This window comes from Lonchura striata, chromosome 1A (genome assembly GCF_050655825.1).
Source record: "Lonchura striata isolate lonStrDom1 chromosome 1A, ASM5065582v1, whole genome shotgun sequence".
Taxonomy (NCBI): Eukaryota; Metazoa; Chordata; class Aves; order Passeriformes; family Estrildidae; genus Lonchura; species Lonchura striata.
In genome coordinates, this window is record NC_140741.1 from 63546451 (window position 1) to 63571637 (window position 25187).

At 42.4% G+C, this 25187-nt stretch overlaps 1 protein-coding gene across 3 annotated transcripts in view; it reads right to left on the minus strand.

Moving 5' to 3' along the window:
• Positions 1 to 9403: 9403 nt before the first annotated feature.
• The window catches only part of LHFPL3 (LHFPL tetraspan subfamily member 3), a 233139-nt gene continuing 217355 nt past the window's right edge, over positions 9404 to 25187 (minus strand). For 2 of the 3 annotated variants that reach the window (XM_021534694.4, XM_021534695.4), the window contains one exon: positions 9404 to 12036. In XM_021534694.4, the coding sequence (XP_021390369.1) occupies positions 12008 to 12036 (29 nt within the window). In that variant the 3' untranslated portion in view covers positions 9404 to 12007. The remainder of the gene's footprint in view (positions 12037 to 25187) is intronic. The other variant, XM_021534696.4, reaches the window with a different exon arrangement.

Genomic DNA, 25187 nt, shown 5'->3' on the forward strand with positions numbered 1-25187 from the left:
AGCAGATGCCATTTTAACCTTGACCTCTGTTTTTCTGTAGCCTGGTTTATCTGGCTCAGGAGAAATTTCAGGAAGTTGTGCAGAGCAAAAGGGTGCAGCTTGGTTTTAATTGTTTTCACTTCTCCTGTTTGTATACGGCACAGGAAAACAAGGGGAAAATATCCTTTTGCTGGGACTCAATCCCATGTTTCTTATGAGCCTTGAGTTCAATTAAGCTTTGATAAAATGGAAACTGAGGGAATACAGAACACATTGAGGGAAGCATGGTACTCAGCTCAGTGCATGTGCTTCACATTTGGCTGAAGGTTGTTTGCTTCTCATGTCTCCTTCAAATAATTTTACTAGCATCTATACATAAATAACTTGCTATGGCAAACATCAGCTCTGAATCCACAATGAATATTGATCTAAAATAGTTTTATTTTTCCCTTATAAGCCTAATGAAACTTGGAAAACTTCTTTTACAGTCAAATAATGTTAATTATACTACATTTGCATAACATATATTACATCAGCTGGAAGCCAGGCTGCTTTGTGAGCTGTCTGGAGGGCTCTGGTAAATTAAATTAAGTAAGTCCCCTTCCTTCAGTTTAAGTTGTTTTTCCCAAGTTATGATTCCTCCCTCCTAACTTGTGACTCTTCCCCTCCTTCCCAACTTCTCTGCGGATGTTAATGCTCTCAGAGGAGTCACTAGATGACCCTGTATACTCATCCTAATTGCCAGTTTCTAACAATCATGACTTTTTAAATGTAAGTGGCAAACTTCCTTCTGTGAGCCGCATTATAGTCTCACCAAGTCCTGGCAGGGAGGTCCAGGGAAGAATTAGGGGCAGTTCCTCATTGAATAACAGCAGGAAGATTTGCTCAAGCCTGTCTTTCAGGGCTGTCTGGGTTTTACATACACAGTCTCTGTACTCAGAAATGCCTCAATCAAGGCCAAATGTTGCTTTGCTGAAAATCTTGATTCAAAACTTGAAATGGAGGCAGCTTGCTATGTACTAACAATAAATGACCCTCCTACTTACGCATTTTTGTCATATTTATTTGAGTAGCTTCAACTTCTAGATGTATGGAAGGCTTTGTTGTCAGATTAAAAACCTCTGTAGTCAAAGTAATCTCTCTTCCCTGTCTCAGATAGCATTTACAGCTGACTCATCTGTGTCTGACTCACCTGATGGCACAGCAATTGCTTTCAGGACAATCCTGAGAATGGACAGTCAACTACAGGTAGGAAATTTGGGATGCTGAAGGCAGAATTATGGGTGGAGGTGGTGTTGTCCTAGGAGGAGCCACCATTCCCATAGATAAATGAGAGATCCTGCTGTGTCTTGGGAGCAATGGGCACATCCAGTACATCCAGCTGAGTGGTCAGACATGTCCAGTACAGTCTCTGTATATTCAGTGGTCTTAGTGGTCACACAGAGATGGACTTCACAGCAAGTGTCCTTCATGTCTGACACATGAGGTGTTTTGGACCAGCTGTGCAAGAGCTGAGTGGGTTGTCCAGACTATGCACAGTGTCACCAGTGGGATCAGGATGTACCAGACTTAACTCTGCACACATATTTATTGTGTAGGGTGCTTGAACAAAATATGTCAATCTGCTACAGGCTTCCCTTTCAGTCCTCAAGCTGGTGGTCCTCAATGTGTTTTGGCACTGATAATCATGTGGCCATAGAGTGGGTTGAACCAGCTCAGTGGTGAAGCTGACTGTGCACACAGACAGGCACCAGTATTGGTACTGGAGAGGTGATGGGAGCAGGCAGGAGCAGGCAGGGCTGCTCCTCTTGACAGCAGCTCATGCTTAGATTGACATAAGCCAGCCATGGCACCCGATTCTCAGTGATTCATCTGGGATTTTAGCATGTTGGATAGCCAAGGTAAAAATGTGGCTGAGGCTCATGCTTTGATGAAGTTGATGAAGACGTGAGACCAGCAGACAGCTTTCTGCTTCTGTCTGGTACAGAGGGCATAACTGGGATACTGAGACAATTGGTAGTTCTGAATGAGCTGGCTTGGGCACAGGGTGGACTAATCTGTGCCACAATAAAAAAAGGTTCACCAAACCGTGGGCCTGGACATATGTGGAGACAGAAATTGCACCTGATCTGAGTAATGTATCTGTTGATCTTCTCCTAGTTAAACTTTCTGACCAGTCCCAAGAAAAGGATCCTACTGATCTCTCACAGCTGTAGCATTCCAAGTACATAGTTTTTTCTAGTAGCACATCTGGTCCTTAACTCAGGCAGTGAAGTCCTGGGTTGTGGTGCTCAAACCCTGCTGATTCCCTGTCTCTTCCTTCTGTGATGACCCCAAAACCTTTACAAAACTGCAGCATATCAGTGTCTTTGACTGGATCTTCCCTTGACTTTGGGGGCTTGGAGGTATCACTGGGCTTCTCACCTGACAACATGGTGTGCAAAATATTCATCTTGTTCTGGATTGTACTAGGGCTCTGGAATACTCTGTCTTCATAAATATTTCTCTTCCCTTGTCCTTCTGGAAAGTCATTTCCCTTTACTTCCTGTTGTATTAAATAAATCGTTTTGCTTACAAAGGGACTAACCATCTGGCATCTGGGAGAGAGAAGACAAAGGGAAATGGAGTGCTGGACTGTGGGTCAGAAGCTTAATCTGTAAAATCCTAACATGGTATGCTGAAAAAAGGAGGGAGCAGGAGTGAGAGCTGGGAAAACTACTTCAGGCTGTTGTTTTCTGGCACAATGCCCAGCAGGCACTGCACCAGGCAGCTCAAACCTGGAGCCTGTTTTCCCTGCTGTGTGCTGCCTGCATCATTTTCTGGCCTGGGACGACATCTGGCTGCCATATTCTTTTCCACACCCCTGGAGGAGTGCTCTTTCTAGCTAGTTATTGCAGTGCTTGGCATTAAAATATAGTGAGTTACACTACAAAGTAGCATAAGATCGGCTTAAAAATAATGAGGCTTAAGTGCAGTTGAGCTTTGAGTACTTTTTGTTTGCCTTCTGGATTAAAAAATTTTACAATATGTGATGTCCATAAATTTCACCATGACTGAGTGCTCAGAAGTCACCTTAAGAATAGGAGAAAAACCAGCAAACAAACCAAAACCACAACAAAACCAACAAAGTAAAACAAAACAAACAATACATCCATACCTCTTTATTGAGAAGTCCAGAATAAATTATTTGGGCTTTTAAACACTAGTTATTAGAAACTCTCAATTTAAAAAATTAGGTTAATTAGCAATAGAAAGTATAAGGGAGATGGTGGGAAGAAAAAAGTCACAAAAATGAGGAAGAAGACTCATTACCTTCAAGAGGTTGATCAAGTCCAGTAAGAAACAGGGGCTGTGATGATGTAATACCACACAGTTGTCTCCAGATTTTGAGTATTTTCCCAGTGTCTGGAAAGACTTCTCCCACTAGCAGACAGGGTCCTAGATGAACAGAATCACAGTGTGGAAACAGACACCACTGACTGTAACACTGGTCTTCTACACTGCCAAGCCAGCCTGTGTGTTCTACATCCACCAGTTGTACCAGCACAAGGAACTTGGACTTAACTTCTTTCACTTCCTTCTGGTCTCAGCAGCAGCATTGCATAACAATGTGTTCCAGTTTTCACCAACAACCTGTTGGAAATCTTCCAATCTGCTGCAGCATTTCAAAACAATTTTCACAAAACCTGGTGTTTTGATACAACATGAAGCAGGAGCACTGTGTGCTGGCAGAGTTTAATGTACTGTCCAGGTTGCAGGCACAGGTCTGGGAGCCACATGTTGGCTTAACCTGATTTTTTCTAGCTGGGGAATTCTGGAGAAAACACAGCTACAAGTGTGAGGGTTACAAAACAATAATTTCTCTGTTGGTCTATGTACCTTTATTACTTCTCAACACAGTAATAAAGCTTTACTTTTTACAGGTAGAACGGGTAAGCTTAGGTGAAATACATCACTTCCAACTACAGTAAGAATATAATTCAGTACTAATGACAAGTTAGCACTATTAATACATTAAATTCTGGCCTCTGCACATGCCTATGAGTTAAAAACATATGGTAAGAAGATGGGAATTGTACCCTTTAAGAGTGTAGCCACACACATAGCAGCTGCTCTGATATCATGTATCAGCATCTCCCTGTTGATATTTACTTAATTATTGATGCATTTGTGAGATTAATTAAGTATTGGAGCAGCCTGCCCAGAAACACCATGTGCTTTTCACCACTGATGTTTATGGGACCTGAATGGATAGTGCCCGCACCCCTTGGAGCAAGAGGTTGCACTAGAGGCATCCCAAAGCCCCTCCAGCATGAGTGTTCCTGCAGTTCTGTGACTTCATGCTTCCCAGGCATGGATCTCAGCTTCTGAGATTCTTCCCTGCACTTTCCAGTCTATAAAAGTTCAGTTGAGGCTCTTCATCTTCTGTAATTCTTGTAACAAGGAAAAAAAAAAAAAGCACGTCACTGAAAAAGAGTAAAATGTGATGTGTTTGTGAGTTTTTTATGAGTTCTGAATACATATATATATGCATTTTGCTTTTCTACTTTGAAGGAACTTATAAGGGTAAAGAAGCAGTGAAAAAGGGAAGGAATATAGAATTATATATAGCATATATATAATATATATATATTTTTGGTGACAACTCTCCCTGTGAGTACAGAAACACAGTCTGGAAATAACTGGGAAATCTGAGTGTCTCCTGCTGTGGTAATTCCTCAGAGCTCAACACCAAGCAGGACTCCTGTCCTGCAAAAGCATCAGGCAGAGTTGTTTAAGACCAGGCAGAGTTATTATTAAGTGTGCTCACATAAATGCAATGCCACATTATTTAACAAATTCATTTTGAAGGCCCATTGTCTCAGGCCTCTGAGAAGACTACCAGGTACCTCAGTATGAAATGCATGAAATGCATGTGTGTGGTGATACTTTCTTATTGCTTTGGGAGCTTCTCTGCCAAAAATCCTGTCCCAACTCTAGTGTTGGCTTTGGACTTCTTCCAGTTTACTTCTCTGGGCTTTGCTACATCCCCAGTCATTTCCTTCCTCAGGCCGTGCCTGTGTATGGTGGCCCTGCCTCTGGTTCGTGTTCTCCAGCCCCTTTGGGAGTGGTAAGGGCCTGGGGATATCACTCTGGGAGGCTGCACAGCCTTACCAGGCAGGAAGAGTTGTTATTGGTATTCTTGCCACAGCCTGGGTCTCACTACACCCTCACATCATGCTTTTTCTCATGATCAATGTATTAATGGATTCTAGAGTCCCTGCATGCTTCCTCTGGGATTAGGGGCTTTAGCTGCTCCCAGCCCTCAGCCTGGTAATCCATAATCAGATTTCACCCTTTTAGCATTTCTCAGAGCAAATGCTATCTAGGATGACCTAAATCTAATGTTCTGTTTCTTTAGCGACCATCAATTTTCTATCTTCTGTCATCTTTGAAGATGCTTATAGTTATTGCATGATCATAGCTCATCAATGCCACATTTAATATCATCTCAGAGTCGTTATTTCAGTAGCCTCCTTAATCTCTGCTTTTTCAACTAGAGCAATTTGGAGGAATATGGTTGTCTCCTGGGTTTGACTTAAACTTTCCCATTCATTCTGATGCCTCCTACTTCTGCTGTTCTATCCCTCCATTCCATGCTCTCAAACTTCTTAAACACACTTAAACTTGTGTTTTTAAACATGTTTTTAAACACACAAGCTTTAAACAACTTGCAGCCTGCCTGGTTTATGCTGGAGCTGAGAGTGGGTCTGCAGAAAACACCAAGCTGAGTGGTGCACTTGGCATGTCTGAGAGATGGGATGTCATGAGGAGGGACATGGACAAGCTCCAGAAGTGGGCTATGGCAACCTCATGGATTTCAACAGGGCCAAGTGCAGGGTCCTAGTGACAGGACAAGTGATAATGGTTTAAAAGTGGTACAGATTGCCCAGAAATGCTGTGGATGCTCCGTCCCTGGAAGTGTTCAAGGCCAGGTTGGGTGGTCTTTCAGCAGCCTGGTCTGATGGAGGGTGTCCCTGCCCATGGCAGAGGTTTAGAGCTGGATGATCTTTAAGGTTCCTTTAAGCCCAAACCATTCTATGATTCTATGGCTCTTGGAGGGGATAAATAAAAATTATTGGCTGTCATATCTGGGAAGTGCAGAAGCCTGCCCCTGGGAAATGTTGGGCAAAATAGGTCTGGGAAATGCTTTTAAAATATTAAGCAAAGTTCTCATCCACAATTACAGAGATAAAGCTTATTCTCCTCAGTCTAGAGAAATTCAAACAAAAACTTAAAATTTCTCAAATTTCATCTCAACCTTTATGCAGTGTGAGCTAATAGGGTGATGGTTTGTTTCATCTCGGATTTTGCCCTGTCTCTGGGAGGCACGGGAGGTAACGCGTGCGTTGTGTTGTTACCTTGGTCTCTAGGAAGGCAAATGCAGAGCTGCCCTAAGAAAGGAGCTCCGAGCGCGACGCCCGCCGAGGCTGGTGCGCCATTAGATGGCAGCACAGGTAAGGACAGCATCCTTCGGGCCCGGTGCTGCTCCAGCAAAGCTCCGCTGCTCTCAGCATCCCCAAGGTACCTTGTGCGTGAAGGATTTTCACATTACTTAAAGCAAAATAAATTAAAACCCGTAAATGAGGATTTTTATATTCTATTAAAGCATATAAAATACGAATTACCCCCTCCCCCCAACAGTGATGGCATGTATTAAGCCTGAATTTCTTTCAGAATTTCTGAATTATTTTATTCCTTATCCTTCTCAAGCATACATAAATTCAGCTATACTGACTTAAACAGCTCCTTTCTTGATGACATGTATAGTCAGTTTATCACCTAAAAGCTCTTCTAGAAAGCTCCGTCACCAGCCATCTCAGCTCATGGCCTCTGGAGCATAATATTTTACATTACTTTCAGTTGCCATTTGAGAAACTCAACTAATACAGCAGGCACTTAGTAGACCCTCAGAATATTCCAGTGACACTCCAACTAATTTCATTTTTAATGGAAAAAAAATCGAAGCAAATAGAGAGGAGACCTAATTTTCTTTTTCAGACTGAATGTCTAGCTTGTTATTAATTTGGCATTGTGTTGGTTTAAAGTTATATAAAGGAGAATCAGGGTGTTAATTGCATACTTGTAAGCCTGACATTTGTCCTGACATCCCAGAGTCTTGCCTGATATCTTGTGCAAAAGCCATGGTTGAGAGTTGTCAAAGTGATGAAGTTCCTGGTTTTTGCTATGGCAGAGCAAAATTCCTACCTTCCTGTGCTGGGATCTGACAGGAGAATCCTGAGTCTGTGTAACTGGTAATGTAGCTGATTATCTAGTGCATCTTCTGGTGTTAAACTGTGGAAATAACTTAAAAATATATTGTAATCATGTCAAAGATACTTCATTCTAGCATATAGGATTTTGACAATCTTTATTTCACTTTTCTTGTAAGAAATTACTAACAATATGTAATTTTGTTTATTAATAATCCTAACATCTATATTAGGCTAATATAAAGCTATCTTGCACTTGACAAAATCAGGAGTAATAATCCATGTTGTTACACCAATTTAAATTTTGTTTGTGGAGGTTGATTCAGCCCCAGCTCCTAGCTTTTTGGAGCATTTTCACTTCCAGGCTGTTTTCCCAGGTGACTGGGATAATCTTCAGACTTGGAGGCTGGTGTCACACTGGTGATCTCAGGAAGTGTTTTGCAGCAACTTTTGGAGCTGCTTCAAAAGCAGAAGAGCTTTGTAGTGTCTCATAGGCAATTAGGGGTAACATCTCCTCTTGGGAGTTGATGAGCATATTGTCTCTGCTTATACTTTTTTCCCTGGAGGTTCTCTTCAGAGGCAGTACTTCTCTCATCACTTTGTGAAGTGGAAAAGCTGTGTAACTGGCCCCCCATCTCCCCCCATCCCATGGGGTTATGAGACTATCTGGAAGAAAGGAAGGCTATATCACTTTGCTTTTTAAAATGCAAAAGACATTTCAGAAGACAGTGTAAAGTAACACTAAGCAAAAATTTAAGAGAGACAGATGGGTAATAGAAAGCATCACATCAGTATCTGAACACTGCAAGCTTTGGCTTTGTGTTTTCAGCACCATGACGCAAACATGTGATCTAAAGGGAAGAGAATTTATTTTTAAACTACATATTCTACCTTCTACAGAATTCCAGGCCTTCTGTGAAAATCTCTACTCAAGTTATTAATGTAGGCTGCTGAGAATCACAGACCAAGGTGGAATGGCTGCAAGGATGCCTAATGTGTGCATGTACTGCCAGCTATCCAAGAGCAGGCGAAGCCATTCCATTCTGTACAGAGCTCCTTTGGAAGGAGAAGTGTGTAAATCTCTTGGCTTCAGCACATAGGGAAAAAAAGTGTTGCTTTCTAGCACTACCTCAGAACCTATTCAGCATATGGTTGTCTTTTCAATGTGTAAACTGGTTGGGACAAATCTGCGGTGGGTTTTTTATTTACTTTAAACTGTCTAGATCTTATTCCATTTCATATCCTCAGAGAATCAGATGAAACTACTAAAACTAAGGATATCAGAGTAGCAGTAAAAACAGACAGAAAGCTGTTGGGCCCAGCATTTCATTTTCCTCCCTAGAATAGGGAAAGATGGACAGTGTGAGGGAAGCTGATCTATTACTCATTGAAATATGTCAGAGCCTGGCAGTTTGGGCATAATTAGATTCCAGTCACAATAATTTCTAGATCATCTCCAAATGCAGATACTGCTGCATCAGCAGCATGGAGGCAAATGCAGTATCTTTTTGACAAGGAAGTACTTACCTCCTGTTGGTGCAAACTCTGGAATGATGTGACAGCCCTTGATGGCTCCAGTGTACCTTCATGTAGTGAAATTAGGGCGTGATTAACTTCTGAGCTTTACTGTGGCATCCCAATCACTTGTTTGGGATTTCCAGTCTATAAATAACTGAAATGCATTGCCTATAAAAATGAACAGCATCCTACAAACCTGGCAGTTCTCGAACTATAACTTATATATTAATAACTAATATATTAATACATAATATAACTTACATATTACTATATTAACTTTTATATATATATATATATATAAACTTACAAGTAATTTATGCTCTTTCTCTTACTATAAATCAAGTTTTATACTAGAGTAATTAGGAACTTTGTATTGTTGTCCATATATGGAGATGTAGCCAGGTACCAGAGGGTGGAGATGACTTACCAACAAGGTTCTCCTAGGAATTTCTCCCATACTTACAAATCTCTGCAATCATTAAGGAATCCAATTCTGCTTGGACTTTACAAACCTGAGGGACCTCTGTAGGTACAGATGTGAAGGAGGCATCCAGGCTTGTGTTTAGGAGGGCAGTGACCCCAACAATAGCTGCCCTTATCACAGATGAGCTGGAGAAAAGCACTATCACACTTTATTTTAGTATGCTACAAAAGTCATTATTGAACTTTATTAGGTACTTTAATACCAAGCATACTTTGAAGTAACAAAAATTATTGTTATTACTTTTACAGAAAGTCAGGTATTTCAACAGTTTTCTTTAGTTTTTTGACTTAAAAAGAAATTACAATTGACAAGTTACAATGGAGTGGGATAGGAAAATGGTAACATTTAAAAAGATAAGACATACTATTCTTACTGAGTTGGTATTTAATGATGTACATCCTGGTATGTCTCTCCTTTCTGACTCTGTACAAATTGTACATATTCACTGAGCTGCCCTGGCAGGGTTGTGATGGCATTTCTTTTGCAATGTTTGTGTGTATTTAGAAAGGGCTTTTACATTACAACACCACCATGAAGCTAAACAAAATAATATAATACAGACAAACCCTGTTTTCGTGATTTCTGTCACGGCAAAAGTGCCATGACTGCAATAACGTGGGATAGAGGTAAACTCAAGGAGCAAATGAAGATGGTGATATGAGAGCAGATCCAGATAACAAACCCTTCCACAGGCTTTGAGGTGTGGGTGTGGTGGTGAGCCAGTGAGCAGAAAATGAGGATGGGCTTCACTGAGACGCCAGTTAACAGGGACTCCTGAATGCATCTGGCCCCTGAGGATGTGCATTTTCCAGCTGACACTGGTTGGACTAACCACAGACTAAAACCTGTCTGAAGTGGGCCCTTACATGAGTTTATGCTGCCTCATGTGTGAAGTACTTGGTTTTTACCTTCCATCCCCTTCAGGTCAATAGCAGGTACTGGGAAGATGTTTATGGTTGTTGACTGATTTGGGTGGGGTTTTTGACCAGCTAGTGCTGGTCAAGAAGTCAGAAGAATTTTATACATCCAGTTATAAGAGCAGTTTCAGATTAAAAAAAAAGTTTTTTTTTTAAATGCTGCCCAGATTCACATATATATTTACTTGGCTGACATCCAAGTGAAGCCAGTGCCACATTGGTACCTTGGTAGTTATATAGAAAAGTTATCTAATTCCCTGTATTTGTTTACTGGCAGTTTGCTTAAAGATAATTTTTCTTTCAAAAGTAAAATAAATTTTTTGAGATTCTTGCACTAAATTCTGGAATAATTTGTGTTGTGCAGTCAATAGTTAAAAAGAAGTTTTAACTCATGTTTTCCTCATCTCTTCAGCATTTTGCATTATTTGGGATCAACACTAACAATTAATTATAATTTTAGCCATTTCCTCTGAAAGCCAAAGAATGAAGGAACAGGCTTTAAAGCCCCTGAAGGAATCAGCACTGCAGTGCTCATTTTGCACTGGATTAATCTGTGATACACAGGAGAACCTAGAGGCACGCAGGGAGCAACGTGCCCCTGGCCAGTCCCGAGCCAGGACAGGCGTGTTGTGCCTTGGTGGGAGTGTTAGAGAGGGGCTGGGGGTCCCTGCCTCCCCCTGCTGCTGCACATCCAGGCCTTGCACTAAGAGCTCCTCCTGTGCCTGCTCCTGTTTTACTTCTCTGTGGCTCCTGGAGCTGAGTGTGCTCTCTGGGACCTGGGAGGGAATGACTTCCCTGCCAGTGCCCCAGGGCTGTTTGCATCCAGCCCGCACATGGCTATTTGCACATGTATTTGCTTACTAGTCTGTTAATTTTTGTATTGAGTTTAAACTCAGGGGTTTACTGAGTTGTATCAAATTTAAACTTAAGGCCAGAAGGTCTCATTAGATCACCCTGTCTGATTTGCATTAGCATGGGCCAGAGAGTGTCACTCCACAGATGTATGGCAGAACAGGGAAAAGAAAGGCCCTTGAAGGGAGCAGCAGCAGGTTAAATTTAAGGGATAAATTACTTTCCCCTATTAAAAAAGAAATCAAGGGCTTTTATTTTGTCACTTCAAATACAAACAATTCTATGCATCTTGGGAAATTATAGTATTATGATATTCAGACATACCTTATAGTATATATGTTTCATAGAACTAGAATATAGGTCAGAAATAATTTTTGAGTCTTAAGTTTGTTACAGACATATTAATTGGAACACATATGCAGTAAAAATTGAGAAGCTTTACAGTTTTAGTCAACTTATTATACAGTGAAGTAAATGAAGTGCAGCAATGTAGCAGTAAAAGTTATGCTTTTTCCACTAGGTGATGGAAACATTCAGAGTTTATAAATGCTAATTTAAGAGAGATGTCCTAACAGCTTCTTGGCTACTGGGATAGGAATAGTCTGAAGTTAACTGCCTCTCTACTGTGAAAGGTTTTAAAGCTTTTTGCTTTCTGTCCGAATAAAAAAAAATTACATTTACAAACCTCTTCAATGCATATATATTACATATGTTTATCTAGCAACAACTACACCCCTTTTAATTTATTCCCCAAATGTGACTTTTCATGCATGTCTTCTGGATGCTGTATTCAGCAACAGTTTCTAATGAGCTGGTGTGTAATCCATGATTGCATTTCTCTGCTGAAATCACTTCCATGTCTGGCTGATCTATGTTTAGAAGGTGGTGCTTATCCATCAGGCATTTTTGCACTTGTCAGCATTCTTCTCTGTTGGAGGCCCTTTCCCAAGCTTCTTCCCATTTTAATGTTGATGTACAAAAGCTGTTATTCATTTGTTTTGTGCTCATTCTAGTGAGGATTGGCTTAGTAGGACTGTGCAAAACAGAGAAAAGAGAGAAGCTGGTTTACTGCCAAGAAACATAAAAATGTTCACTCTGTGCTTAGCTTAGAGCAAGCCTCTGACCAATATTCTAATGCACTTCATTATATGTATTTCCATTTGTCACAAAAAGTGAAAAATTTAATCTGTAGATAGGATTTGTAATCTGAAATTTTCAAAAATAATTTTTCATCAGCTAATTGACCCAGGAAGTCAAAATAATGAGATTATTTAATCTAAAATCTGAGCAATATGAAAATAAAGATACAATGCACATGGGGCAAGAATGACATTTACTAGATGAAAACCATGAATTGAGTTAAAATCCTGACATTTCTGTTCCGTATCAAAAACTTATTTCCCTCAAGGACACAATCCACATTTGCAAACATGATAAAATAATACCTTGTGTTAAATTTCAAATGAGGACAGAGGTGTGGGGCTGTTTTCAAATCAAACTCTTCCTTAAATCTAATTCTCACTGCTCAGGTTCCATGTACTTAAGCAGGGCTGCATACAGGCCGAGGGGACAGGGGCACTGGCACTGGGAGCAGGGTGACAAAGGCTCCCCCTCCTCTCTGCAGGTGACAGCCCCTGAGCTGGTGCTTCAGGGAGCACCACTGGAATTGGGGCTCAATGAGGAAATCTATTTGCAAGTTCCCACGCACAGGCAAAGGTGAAAACCTGGCTGTCTCAGCACTGGGCAGTGAGCAGAAGGTTCTTGCACCAAATGAACTCTGCCAGTTCACCATTAGCTAGACTGTCTCAGACCCCTGAGACCAAACCATGAAGTCCTTTGTCAGGCAGCCTCTCCACTGCCTCCTGTGAAAGGGTCACTGCTCAGGGGGTCTGACAAAGCCACATCCTGGGGGAGAAGATGGCCAACGTCATCACAACCCCAGTTCCCGTATCGCAACACCGGGGCCTCTGCAAGAGACTGCTGGAATGCAGAACTAGGGGTAAAGCCCCATTTTTATCACAACAAAAGAAAAATGAATTTCACAATGAATTTAATTGTGAAATGAAAGCAGACAAAGAATTTCAGGACTAGAAACACTTAAAAATATTACTGTAAAAAGAGTGAAATACTTAATTTCCTCCCCCTATATTTCATGGAGCAGCCACCTTCTCCCATTCCCTCAAATTCCCTACACCCTTGACTCTTGTGGTCACCTTGGTCTACAGCTAATTCACCCACAGACCCAGAGATCATGGTGCCCCAGGGCAGGATACCCAGACCTTAAAGCCTGGGGTGGTGGTACCAAGAACCAGTGAGCCTGGTGGTGGCAAACCCTTCTGCCATGGACCTTGGATGCCTGCTTCCCCATCAACTTCCAACAAACTGACATTTTTCAAGCAAAGTTTGTTTTGGAGGGAAATTCCAGACTTGTTCAGCATGTATCTATAGTCCATATTTATTTTACAAGACACTTCTAATTGATGTTGCTGAGACTAGAAAGTAGCAAATAAGTACGTAAGAAGCATAACATGAGCTAGGGAGGGAACTGAAAAAGAAAAATGGGTAATTTTTTTTGTTTTAAAAAAGTAATATGAAATATAATGTTCACTGTGGTAAAAACATTTTTATGATGCAAGTATGTAATGGGATGGTAGTTTCCAATTGTAAAAGAAAGCTTGCCATTGATACCTCCATGAGCTTCCTTTTACACTTTGAAACATGTGGCAAAAATGAAGGATAAATTGTGGATGAGAAATGAATATACTTGTGATAGAATAAATATATTAAAAATGGTCTGAGTCTGGAACTTTGGTGTATTTTATAAATGTGGTTACTAATGTTATTAGTGTGGTAATTAGTAATATAGGTAAACAGCATTGCCAAATAAAGTGAATGAAAAAGTGCCTGAGCCTCTAATCTGTTTACTTGCTAAGTGAGATAAGGGGGTTTGTGAGCCTCTGAAACAATTCATATTTGGTGAAACTGAGATCTGGAGAAAGATATCTTTGCATGGTAAGGAGCACATGCCCTGATACTCCTAGGAAAAATCAAAACTTACTAGAACTGAAGGAATAATTTCTTTCAATTATTTTTAATCATAATTTCATGTACACATGTTATTCAAACTCCTGACATTGCATATTGGATTTCCAGAAGTACTCAGTGTTTCAGCAGTAACATACTAAGACCTTTATTAATTCTTTGGACAAATTCTGCACACAGGTGTTATACACATGGAAATGAAATTTAGCAAATGCCATAGGTGCCTAGTTGACAAGACATAAGTAAGTTATTCACATGCAACATCTCTCAGTCTGTTTTGTGTCACACCATAGGCTTTTGAAGTTTGTTCTCTTAGAGCTACTTACAGTGCTGTTGCTTAGAAATCACTTAATGAAAGCAGTCTTCATGGAAGCTGTATTACCCAGCCACCCAGGTGCTCTGCTCTTAAGTTCCCTATTTAAAGTCTTTAAAGGCTGCCTGTTAGGCTGACATCACCACAACGGGGTTACTACTTATAATTGACACACTCAATTAGGGCAATCACTTCTGCTGACTGCAAAGCTGGGGTATAGTCAGCCTGGAGGGATTCACAGCATTTTTAGTATTCATGTACATTTCAGAAAGAGGACACTGAGGTTTGTTTGTGGTAAAGATGAATCACAGGGAGATTTCCAGGTTGCTCCCTGACAAGATGTAAAAGACATGCTGAATTTCAGATGGCCCATTCCATGCTGTTACTGTAAAGTCAGTAAAATAAATAGTAAATATAGAGAGAAAGGCAGACCTTCTAGGTTTGGGTATATATTGTCTCAGACGACCTTAACACTTTACACCACTGATTGTCACCAGCCATACTGAAATGTTCTTTGCCATGTATTTGACTGGCATCTAGAAAATAACACTTTTCCAAGTTAATCTTTTGCTGCTGACTGCGAACACACACAACCGCTTTGCTAAAGACCAGCTGGCATTTGTGGTGACACCAAAACTGGTACAGTTACAAAAACACATTAGCTGGCAGAAAGCCATGGGTTAATGAAATACCAAAGATTTCCTCCCAGGACCTCCACAGGATTCCTCCAGCCTAAATATCATCTCTGCTGAATGCTCGCACTGTGGGTAGTGTATGGGAGGCAATGAAGGATGAGAGAAACATTGATTCTGAAACTCTGCAATTGAAAATGGACATGCTGAGGCACCTCGGATAACACTGCTGTCTGGGCTGTAGGCCAAAAAAAATTGGAGAAGTTCAGTTTTAATGAGGTGTTGGAGTTCTCACCTTTCTGCTTATAGAACCACAGAATCATTAAGGTTGGAAAAGACTCCTAAGACCATCAATTCCAACCATTAACATAGCACTTCCACGTTCACTCCTAAACCAGAATTATGAGTGCCACATCCACACACCTTTTGGACACCTTTAGAGACAGTGAGTCCAAGATTTCCCTGGGCACTGTGTTCCAGTTTCTGACAACTCCTTTGGTGAAGAAATTTTTCCTAATATCCAATCTAAACCTCCCCTGGTGCAACTCAAGGCCATTTCCTCTCATCCTGTCACTTGTTACTTGGGAGAAGAGACCGACCCCCACCTGGCTACAACCTCCTTTCTGGGAGTTAGAGAGCATGGTAAGGTCTCCCATGAGTCCCCTTTTCCCCAGGCTAAACATTCCCAGCTCCCTCAGCTGCTCCTCACAGGACTTGTGCTCTGGGCCCTTCACCCTTTTTGCTTTTTTGGACACAATGATCTGGGTCAGCTCCTTATAACCACAGGTAGAAGGTTTTGTTGCTTACATCAGGGTTGGTGAAATGCTAAGTTTGTTAAAATTCCACTTGTAGCCACTGCAGCCCAAAACTCAAACAGGAACATGTATTTATAGCCTGGACAATATCCAGGTGTATATAATTAAAAGGTATGAAAGGCAAATAGATGCCCAGCTGCACAGATCAAGCAATAACCCATTATCTCCTAGTTCCTTGAAGATAGTCTCTTTAGAACACATAACAAACCAAATTTGAGAGGCCTGAAAGAATGATTTTATTTTTCATGTTATGAGAGAGAGAATTTATGTATATTCCCATTTCCCTACCTACTTTTCCCTCTTGTTGCACTGAGCATCCTTCGCCCTGGCCTCATGGTAAGATGCTTATCCATCACCTGGAGTGTGGCCCTGGGGCAAATTGTGCTCTCAGTAAAGAGCCAGGCATCAACTCAGGTCTTCTCCAAGAATCCCGATGACCTAAGCTGAAATTCTAGCACATGTTTTGAAGAAGCTGTCCACAGGTCATACTGGAAACAGCTGTACAGCCAGGAGGAGAATAAATAGTGCACTGCTGCCTACATCCACACTGCAGCTGAGACACAGTAAGGACCTGTGGAAGTGGAAAGAAGAATGGACAGAAATTCCCCAATTGTTTAGCTAGCAGCTCTCTTTCAGTGTTTCACTGTTCAGCACCTTCTCAACAAAATGTGATAAATGACCTGTCCACACCAGAGCTACCCAAGGTATTTCCTCCTCTTCCTGGCAAACCAGCAGGCAGAACCTGGCAACTGCCTGCTCTGCCATCACTTACAGCTACCAAAGACTACCTGAAAGGGCAGGGTTAAAGAGAATGCACAGTAAACCTTGAGGAGTTACTAAAACTTTTACAAAATTTTGCAATTGAAATTGTGTGATGGTTTTGTCCATATGGCATTAGAGGAGAAGCTCATCTGAGCAGAAGGTGTGTGAGCTTGCTCTTCTGCTGCAGCACTTCCTTGCAATAAAATTGAATTGAATCACATAAAAAATTACAAGATTTTTCCCCAATTCAGTATGCAAGCCTTGTGAAACCAGAGCTGAGTGGAACAGTGGGACTTACTCAATCTGTTGAGTGGTATCTTACTCACCCTGTTAGTGGCAGCAGCAGAAGTCCTGGGCATGGCTTGTGGGAAGTGTTTCTATGACTGTAGGAAATGGTTTCAGGAGCATTCAGGAATTTTCTAAATGTGTGACTCCTGTGGTTTTGCTGTCAGAAGGCTGCACAAGCACATTTCTAGCATGTGAGAGGATGCTGTGGTGGTGTGCTCCCCTCCACTGCTTCAGCCCTAACTACCAGTGAGGCTCTGCTGGCTGCACCCAGCTTTCTCTGGACTTTGGGTGGGGTGGCAGCATGGTAGCCCAGGGCTGTCTGGAGTGGTGGGCTGCATGCCTGGACGTCCCCTTGAGGAGGGTCATCTCTCCAGGTTACTCCTCGAAGCTGAGAGATTCCTCAGTGCAACAGAACCTTGGTAAGTGGTTAATAGCACACTGAACTGTGAAATCTTAGTGAAGTGATAAAAAGGATATAATCTCTCAGATGTAAACCACTGAACAAGTCTGGGACTAGGATTGGATTCAGCCACACCTACACTTTTCTTTGAGAAGGGGTTTAGGACACAGGGGGATTCTTTCTGAACCTCATGGCTCAATGACAGGGTCTCTGGCAGTTTTGTCTGACCTTGTCTTCTGTGCAGTAAATGAACAATCTTGCCATTGAATCTTGTTAAACCACTGTTGCATTTACCATTGAACTTTGTTAAATCACTGTTTTATATCAATAAAGTATATTGTTGCTTCTCTCTTGTATATTGTTGGTTCTCTCTCACAAGTGCAGTTGTTTCCATCCATGACAGATGGTTTCAGGGCCACAGGGGTGATGATGGGCTGAACAGACAGAATGCTGTTTTATTAGACGTCGTTTTCTTAGAAGAAACAGAAGAATGTTGAAGGATCTAGTCAAATCAATTTTGCTAGGTCTCCAGCTTCTGTGTACAACACACACCTGGACAGAACTTTGCTGTCAACTTACAGGCTGTCATTCACAAGAAAAAACACAGCACTCTGTTAGACCTAAAGCTATACTCCTTGAATACTTAATGCACTCAGGAACTTTCCTACCCTCCATGAAAGACTGTGGCCAATTCTTGTAGTTTTAAAACCCAATTTAGTTTTACATCATTCCCCCCCCCCTCCTTTTTCTGTTGTATGTGATGACTGAAACATGGCAGGAGGAAATGGATGTCAGTTCAGAGGCTATTTGGTTGCAGACAGCATGCTGTGTGGGGACAATCATGGAATCATTGAATGGTTTGGGTTGGAAGGGACCTGAAATGTCACTTCATTCCAACTCCCCTGCCATGGGCAGGGATGCCTTCCATTTGACCAGGCTGCTCAAAGCCCATCCAGCCTGGCCTTGAACATATCCAGGGACAGGGCATCTCTGGGCAACCTGTTCCAGGGCCTCACCACCCTCTCAGTAAAGAGTGACATGGCAGGGATACATTATTTTTTGCATTGTTCATTTCTCCAGACACAATGTTTCTTGAAGCTATTATGACAATAAGCAAAAGTTCCCAGGACTAGATGTGATTGTCAAGGAAAATTGATCAAAAAAAAGGCATTGAGCCATTGTCACCACCTTGTGCTGAGGTATGAAAGGAGACATGTATTTGGAAATTTAGTCTGGAGCCCAGAGTTGGTCAGGGCAGTCTAACCATTTGTGGCCTTGACTTCTTTAAATTCCTGTTTTCTTCCAGGTGGAACTTCTGAGAAAAGTGAGAAGATGCTTTGGGAGGAGAGATCAGATAGAGGTTAGGCCTGGAGATGCATCTCACATAACGTCAGACATCAGATGTGAGGCTCTAGGAAGTCCTTGGAGCAGGACAGGGCCCTCCTGGGGTGACTGATTTAATCTTAGGATGGTTCCCAGGATGGATGAGTGCTGCTGGCTTCTGTGGGATGTAGACCTGGCTGAGATGGGAGACCTGAGTCTGAGATAGACAAAGCGAGGTGTGTGAACCCTGGAGTTATAATTATCCTGCACAAAGTCATTAACTGCATGCATGGAAGAAGATGGAAGCTGTTGCCCATGCATGGAAGATCTTCAGCCTGACATATCAAACTATTAGGCAGTTTTGTAACCAAGCCTGGAAGATCAGCCTTATTCGTAACAAGCTATCAGAGGCCTTATCTGAGCACAGCCTGAGGATGGGTATTTTCAGTTCTTTTGGGGTGTGTCATTGTGCACCTGGACTGCCTTCCTGGCGAGTAAATGGCTTTGTAGAAGCTGCATCTGAGATCCCAGCCCCAGGTCAGGAAAGCTCAGTAAGAGCAGTTAAAATCTTGAGGACTGACAGGCAGCAGCAAGTAGCAGGCCAGCCTGATGGGAAGGCATGAGCCAAGTTACACACAGCAGTCAGCCTGGCTCTCTTGTCAGTGAGACTGTGCCCGAAGGAGCAGGTGAATTTTGACTGGAAATCTTGCAAAACAGGGCTAGAGCAGCTTAAAAAAGGCACCTCTTTAGAGCCTGACAGTTTTCTAATCTCTGAAAGACCCTACTTCAACTACTCCTAAATATAGCCAGGTGCCAGTGACAGGCTCTAAAACTCTGAATATGGGCAGGCTTCAAGCTTCCCTGCCACTCTTCCTAATCCCTGGCTTGGGTGGCTTTCCTCTGGTTTGAATGCAGCTCCAAGAACACAACATATGCGTATTTATTGGTGAGAAAGACAGAAGAGTGACAGACAGAGGGAAGAGAGACCTATCCAAGGATGGATCAAGTTGTAGCTGTTATCTCTGTCATCTGCTGGCAGCAGTCTGGGCTGGTAGAAACAGGCTTCCCTTGGGTGATGGCTCTGCTAGCCATGCCTCACTACAAACAGCTTTTGGGTTCCTCATCTGGGCAGCTTGATGCTCATGGCTGTACTTCCAGGGCAGGCATCACCATACCCCTGCCACTGTCACACACAGCGAGTGTGCCCTGGACACAGGAGGAGGCTGTGTGTCTGCTGAGGTGGGAACAAACTCACTGGGATGTCGTGATCAGATCCTGCTGAACAGTGGGCTGCCTTTTCCTCCATTTCAATATTTGCTTCTGTCAAGAAAGGAAGATTTTTATCGTAATGAACAAACACAGCAAAAAGCCTCCTATTTGTTCTCCTAAAGAGTTTTCTTTTACTGTGGAACATCACAGAGACGCTCCTTCCTCTGGTGGTCCCTTTCCAGAAGGCTCATCAATTTGTCTTTTGTACTTGGTGGTGTTTCTGTCAAATTTGGGATGGGAGTCACGTCCCAGGACAGGTTGGAAGAACTGGCAAGAGGCTGAAATGCCTTCATCAATAATGTCTTTCACATGAAGTAGCTTCCTGCTCTGTAGAGTTGTAGGCTCAAGTCAAGCAAAATCAGCCACTTGTTGTTCATCTACTTTTATTTCCTCCATGTGGTTTGCTGCAGTCTTTCTTTGCCCAGATGGTCAAATAAATTGCTGTCACTAAACAGGAGTCTCTGAATGGTGATTCCTAAACTCTTCCTGTTCTCTAACTGTTTAATGAGAAAATGTTTCACTTTCTTTATATTCTGTCCATTTGCTGTAGCTGTTTTTCAGTTTCTCCCCTGGAACCCAGAGGATCTGTAGGTATATTTGTTTGTTTCTCCAGCTTTCAAGCTGCGTGATCAGACTGCCCAAAAAGCTCTTCATTGTCTGTATTTAAAAACTGCTGCAAACGTTGATGTACTTGTTTACAGGGAGCTTCTCTGAGGATCCAGCGGTGTCAGTGAGGTATTGTGACAAAGTTCTGGGTATATCGGCCAGAAAATGTTTTTATTGGCATTGTACAATCTTTTGGTTTTTTTATTTTGTTAGTAACATTTTATATCTAGCTTTAGTAGCCTTATATCTTCCAAGAGTTTTTCTGTGCTAGGCAATGTTAGATGTTGACGTTGGCACATTTTTTGGTTTGGGAAAGCAAACCTTGCTGTCATTGACACAAAGCTCTCCTTGTCTGGGCTGGGCCAGCAGGGCAGGCAGGAGGCAGAGCCCAGGGCCAGCGTGGGCTGGGGGCTGTGAGTGACCCCCAGCCTGGACAGCCCCTCGCTGCCTGCCCCGTGTGCTCCGGCTCCGCGCTGCCCCGAGCCCGCGTTCCTGGGAGCACGGAGACGGTGGGCGTTCGGTGCTGGGAGAAAGCCAAAATACCCAAGCAGATCCTTAAAGGTGCCAGCCAGGATCTCAGTGTAAGGAAGCTGCTACGATGGGGATTATTTTAGTAGTGTGACAGAAATGGAGCTCTGCTCTTTTTTTCAACAGACTGGATTTCTCCAGATGAATTCACAATTCCTATCGAGAGTGTTTCCTCCTAACAGAAACGAAGAGGGCTCTGACAGTTCTCTGGTCATTTCAACATGACATTTCTGTGAATGAAATTTCCTTAAAAAAAAGCTGATTTTTAAATTTTAACATAATAACTAAAACATTGCAAGAAGTTTAAGTGTCACATAAAACATAAGAATAATATCAGTGCTGATGAACCTTAAATGCTGCAGAATAATAAAAAACATTTAAAATCTCTTTTTTTGTATGTGTGTGTGAAATGAATTTTCCTGTTCTTTGGACAGTGCCAAAGCTGTGTGACCTGGGAACATGCTACAAATCCATGCTGAGCAAAGGCACATCCAAGGATTTCCAAAAGTTTTCCAAACTTTCTCTTTGCATGTACTTGTGTTGACGGGAAGAGAAAATTTGATGAATGAATTGGGCTGGAACTGGGAGTGGGGCTCTGGTTTCAGGGGCTCACTATGGAGGGGAATGGTCCTGCAGCTGCAGGATTTGTCCAGAACACCTCTGGGGCAGGGGCTCACCAAGGCAAGGCTGTGTATCCTTTATCTTGTCACACTCCTCTCTGGCTGGTTGGCTGCTGTGATGTTAGGTCTCAACCAAAACCTGCTAATGAGCTGCAAATATTGATCCTGTTTGCCTTTGAGAAAGATACAGGTACCAAGTTATATGTTTATGGGCAACAGAAAGATAATGATCTGGAGCAGCTTTGGTCTGAGATTTCAAAACTGCAGTTCAGCGATTAGCTTACTGAGCACAGGAATGTTAATTAACTGTATACTCTCTAGGCAAATAGGAAGTATTTGGAACTGTACATTAGTCTCACAATTGTTTCCAGGGTATGAAATTCCATGTTAAACTACTGAAAAAAATCTCAGTGGGGTGAGATGATAGCTAGAAGAGAGTCTGGATTTGGGAGCTGGCAAAGCCAGGGGGTCTAGAGAGAGGGTGAGCTTTTTGGTGAATACCATCTGTCATGAAAACTTCTCTGACATGTAGCAAGGACAGTGTTGAATGCTCATGGTCCTGAAGGCATTTTTTTCTGTCATCTTCCTTTTCTTGCTTCAAATGCAATTTGTGCAGGCTTTGGACAATTTGTAAGGATTTATTATTGCTATTAATTTATATTATTCCCTTAAACATTTTCTTGAGTTGCTCTAGAGGTGTGAAGGGCACTCTTGTAAAAGAAAAAGAAGAGATTCCTTCCCTGAAGAGCTTTCAGCATGGAAGGTAAACTCCAGTCAGCAGTGCAGAGAAAAAAAATCTCAGAGAAGGAAGGGGAGGGCTGTGTTAGGAAATTGCCAGCTGAAGAGCATGCAGAAAGGCAAGCTTGTTTGTAGGAGCCCTGAGTGACAGGTGTGGTACAGTGTCCTCTGGGTCAGAACAGGAAGGTGACATCCCACTGTATCCAGCAAGCCCTGCAGTCTTAGGCAGGTATCCATGTGGCACTGTAAATAGCCACCTTATTTCCTCTTCTGGAAGGATCACACCCCACACAACAAAAGATTGGCTCTAGGGCTTAGAATCCTTGGTGGCTTCTTTCCCCCTTCTACCCTGCACACAGAGACACATGGACAATTTTCCTGTTGTTTGACTGTTCCCACCAATGACCATAAGACAAGTCTTGGGTGAAATGCACCTTTCAATGTAAGGATGCCATTGAAGCAGCAAGAGAGCAGGGCAGTCTTGAGCAGCAACTAATCCAGTACCAAACACTAACAGGAAGGGGGGAAATCTTCAGCCCACCCTCTCAAACCAAACCCCAGTTTCACCAGAATTCCTCAAAGCTCGGTCACTAGTTTCTCAAAGACAGCAATAATTCAGAACAACCTATTAGATAAAGAAGACACTAATACAAGTTTGCTCAGAAAGAAGCTCATCTGTAAAAAGGGGGGGCAGCTTAGACAAAGGGGAAGCAAGTCAGGTCCAGTTGCATCTGCAACTACATCTGCAGCTCTAGAAAAGCTCAAATAAATGCTGCCACCCTCCCACACCCTAAACAAGTCATATTTGTCCATACTTCCCTGACATTTTGGTCAGCAGGTCAGCAGTGAGGGCACATACCCTGTGTGTTCCCTTGGTGCTGGGCTCAGGGACCAGTGCCACTGCTGTGGCTGCTGGGGCTGCTGGGGCTGAGGGTCCTGCTGAGGCTCCCTCGCCTCCAAGAGACCCTGGCAGAGCTGACTTTGCAGTGCAGTGCTGCCCAGGCTTGGTATCTGGCATGAGACACCTCCTCGGTGCTGGAATAATAATGATGGATTTGTGCTCTGGAGTGATAGCTTGTGTTGTGCAGCTGGGTTAATGTGTGTCAGCTGTCATCGTCCCTGTCAGCTGCTGCTGTCACCAAGCTGCAGATAAGTAAATCTGTGATGATGCATATCCCAGAGAGAGCAGGGATTAAATATTTCATCACCTCAGACACTGAAACATCTCCTAATTTGGTGTCCTCTTCTGGAGGTCACATCCTCTCAGATCGCCCAGCCCTGGGGGAGTGCAGAGGCTGCAGGGCTGGGCACTGCTGGCAGCAAAGTCCCTGCAGCCACGGCCAGCCAAGCTGCTGTGCCAGTCTTGGCACATTTAAAAATAAGCAGAAACTCAAGGAAAAAGAAAAACCTCTTTTTCTTCCAATGGGCCTGATAAGGCAGTTGAGCCTCTGTTGTACAGGTCAGGGACAAGTGGCTGAGTGCCCAGCTTGGGCTGTCTCTGGGACACACTGCTGAGCACCCAGCACCATGGACTGAGTACCTGCCATGTGCCCACTCCACATGAGCAGCACTATGGAAAACATCAGCTGTGGCTGTAGTTAGGTAAATGTACTTATTTCATGGTGGTCCCAAAGTGATGGGTCACTGAACCCTGGAGATGAGCTTGGTGGTCATTCCTATACCCTTACATCACTGTGTGTCTATCCTCTCTTCTTGGTGTGATAGGCAAACCTCTTTACTCACAAAGTCTCAATTATCAATTGCTTGGAGATAGGAAATAAAGCTACAATTCAGATTTCTTCACTCTCCTGGACTTGTATGGTGAAACCCATTGAAACTTTATATTAAAGGAATTTCAGTGTAAAATACCAATTTGTTGAGACTGAAATTTTCTCGGATGCTTCTTTTTTTTTTTAATACATGGAAGGAGCTATCCTAGGGGGATGTGGAAAATGAAAGAAAATGCTCTGATAAACAAAATCTTGGATACTTTTAGACTAACTATCTATAGAAAATATCTCCTTTTTTTTTGTACCACATTGGAAGAGGCAGAAGACCCATCCTGTTAGTGCTGCTCAGGGAATAAAGTCCTTGTTTTTCAGAAAGACTTAATTAGCCACAAACATTCAAAAACCAAGAAGACATATAAACATGAGTTCTGAAAAGCCTGGCCATGCTCATTGCTAATAGCTTACTTCCATTACTTTCTTTCTTATTTCCTGAGAGCTATTGGTTTTCTTTGCAATTATGAGGCACAGAAGGGTGATTTTTTTTGGTTTTGTTTGCGTCTTTGTTTTTTTAAAGCTGAGATTGAAGTACAACACATGATTTAGAACTGAAACTTGGCAAACAGAAAGCATGAGCAGTTGTGACACTTCTAAAGTTGTAGGTAATTCTACAGGCATTTCATCCTCATCCCTTTCTTGTCTTCCTCTGAACTAATCCCCTTCCTTTGCTGTGCTCTTTATCTGGACAACAGACTGTATCCTCCATATGGGTATGTTCCCCTATAGGTCTGTGGTTGCACTCTGGACCTCAGCAGAAAACAAACAGAGGTTTTGCAAATGGATCTTTCTGCTTCCCTGTTATGTAAGGTCTCCAAATCAGTATTCATCTGTGCACTGTGAAATAGCAGCATTTCTGCTTCTCTTTGATTTTTTTTTTCATGCGGGGAAAGTATAGTTTGTTCTGGCTTCTTACATAAAAATAGCAAATTTTATGAGATGCATTTCCCTCAGGCACCACGGAGTAGAATTTGTTCTGTAATAAGAGACCAATGTGTTTTAATTGCTTGTTGTAGACTATTACCTGTTAAATTTTTCTGACAGTGTGACACCAGAAAAAAAAC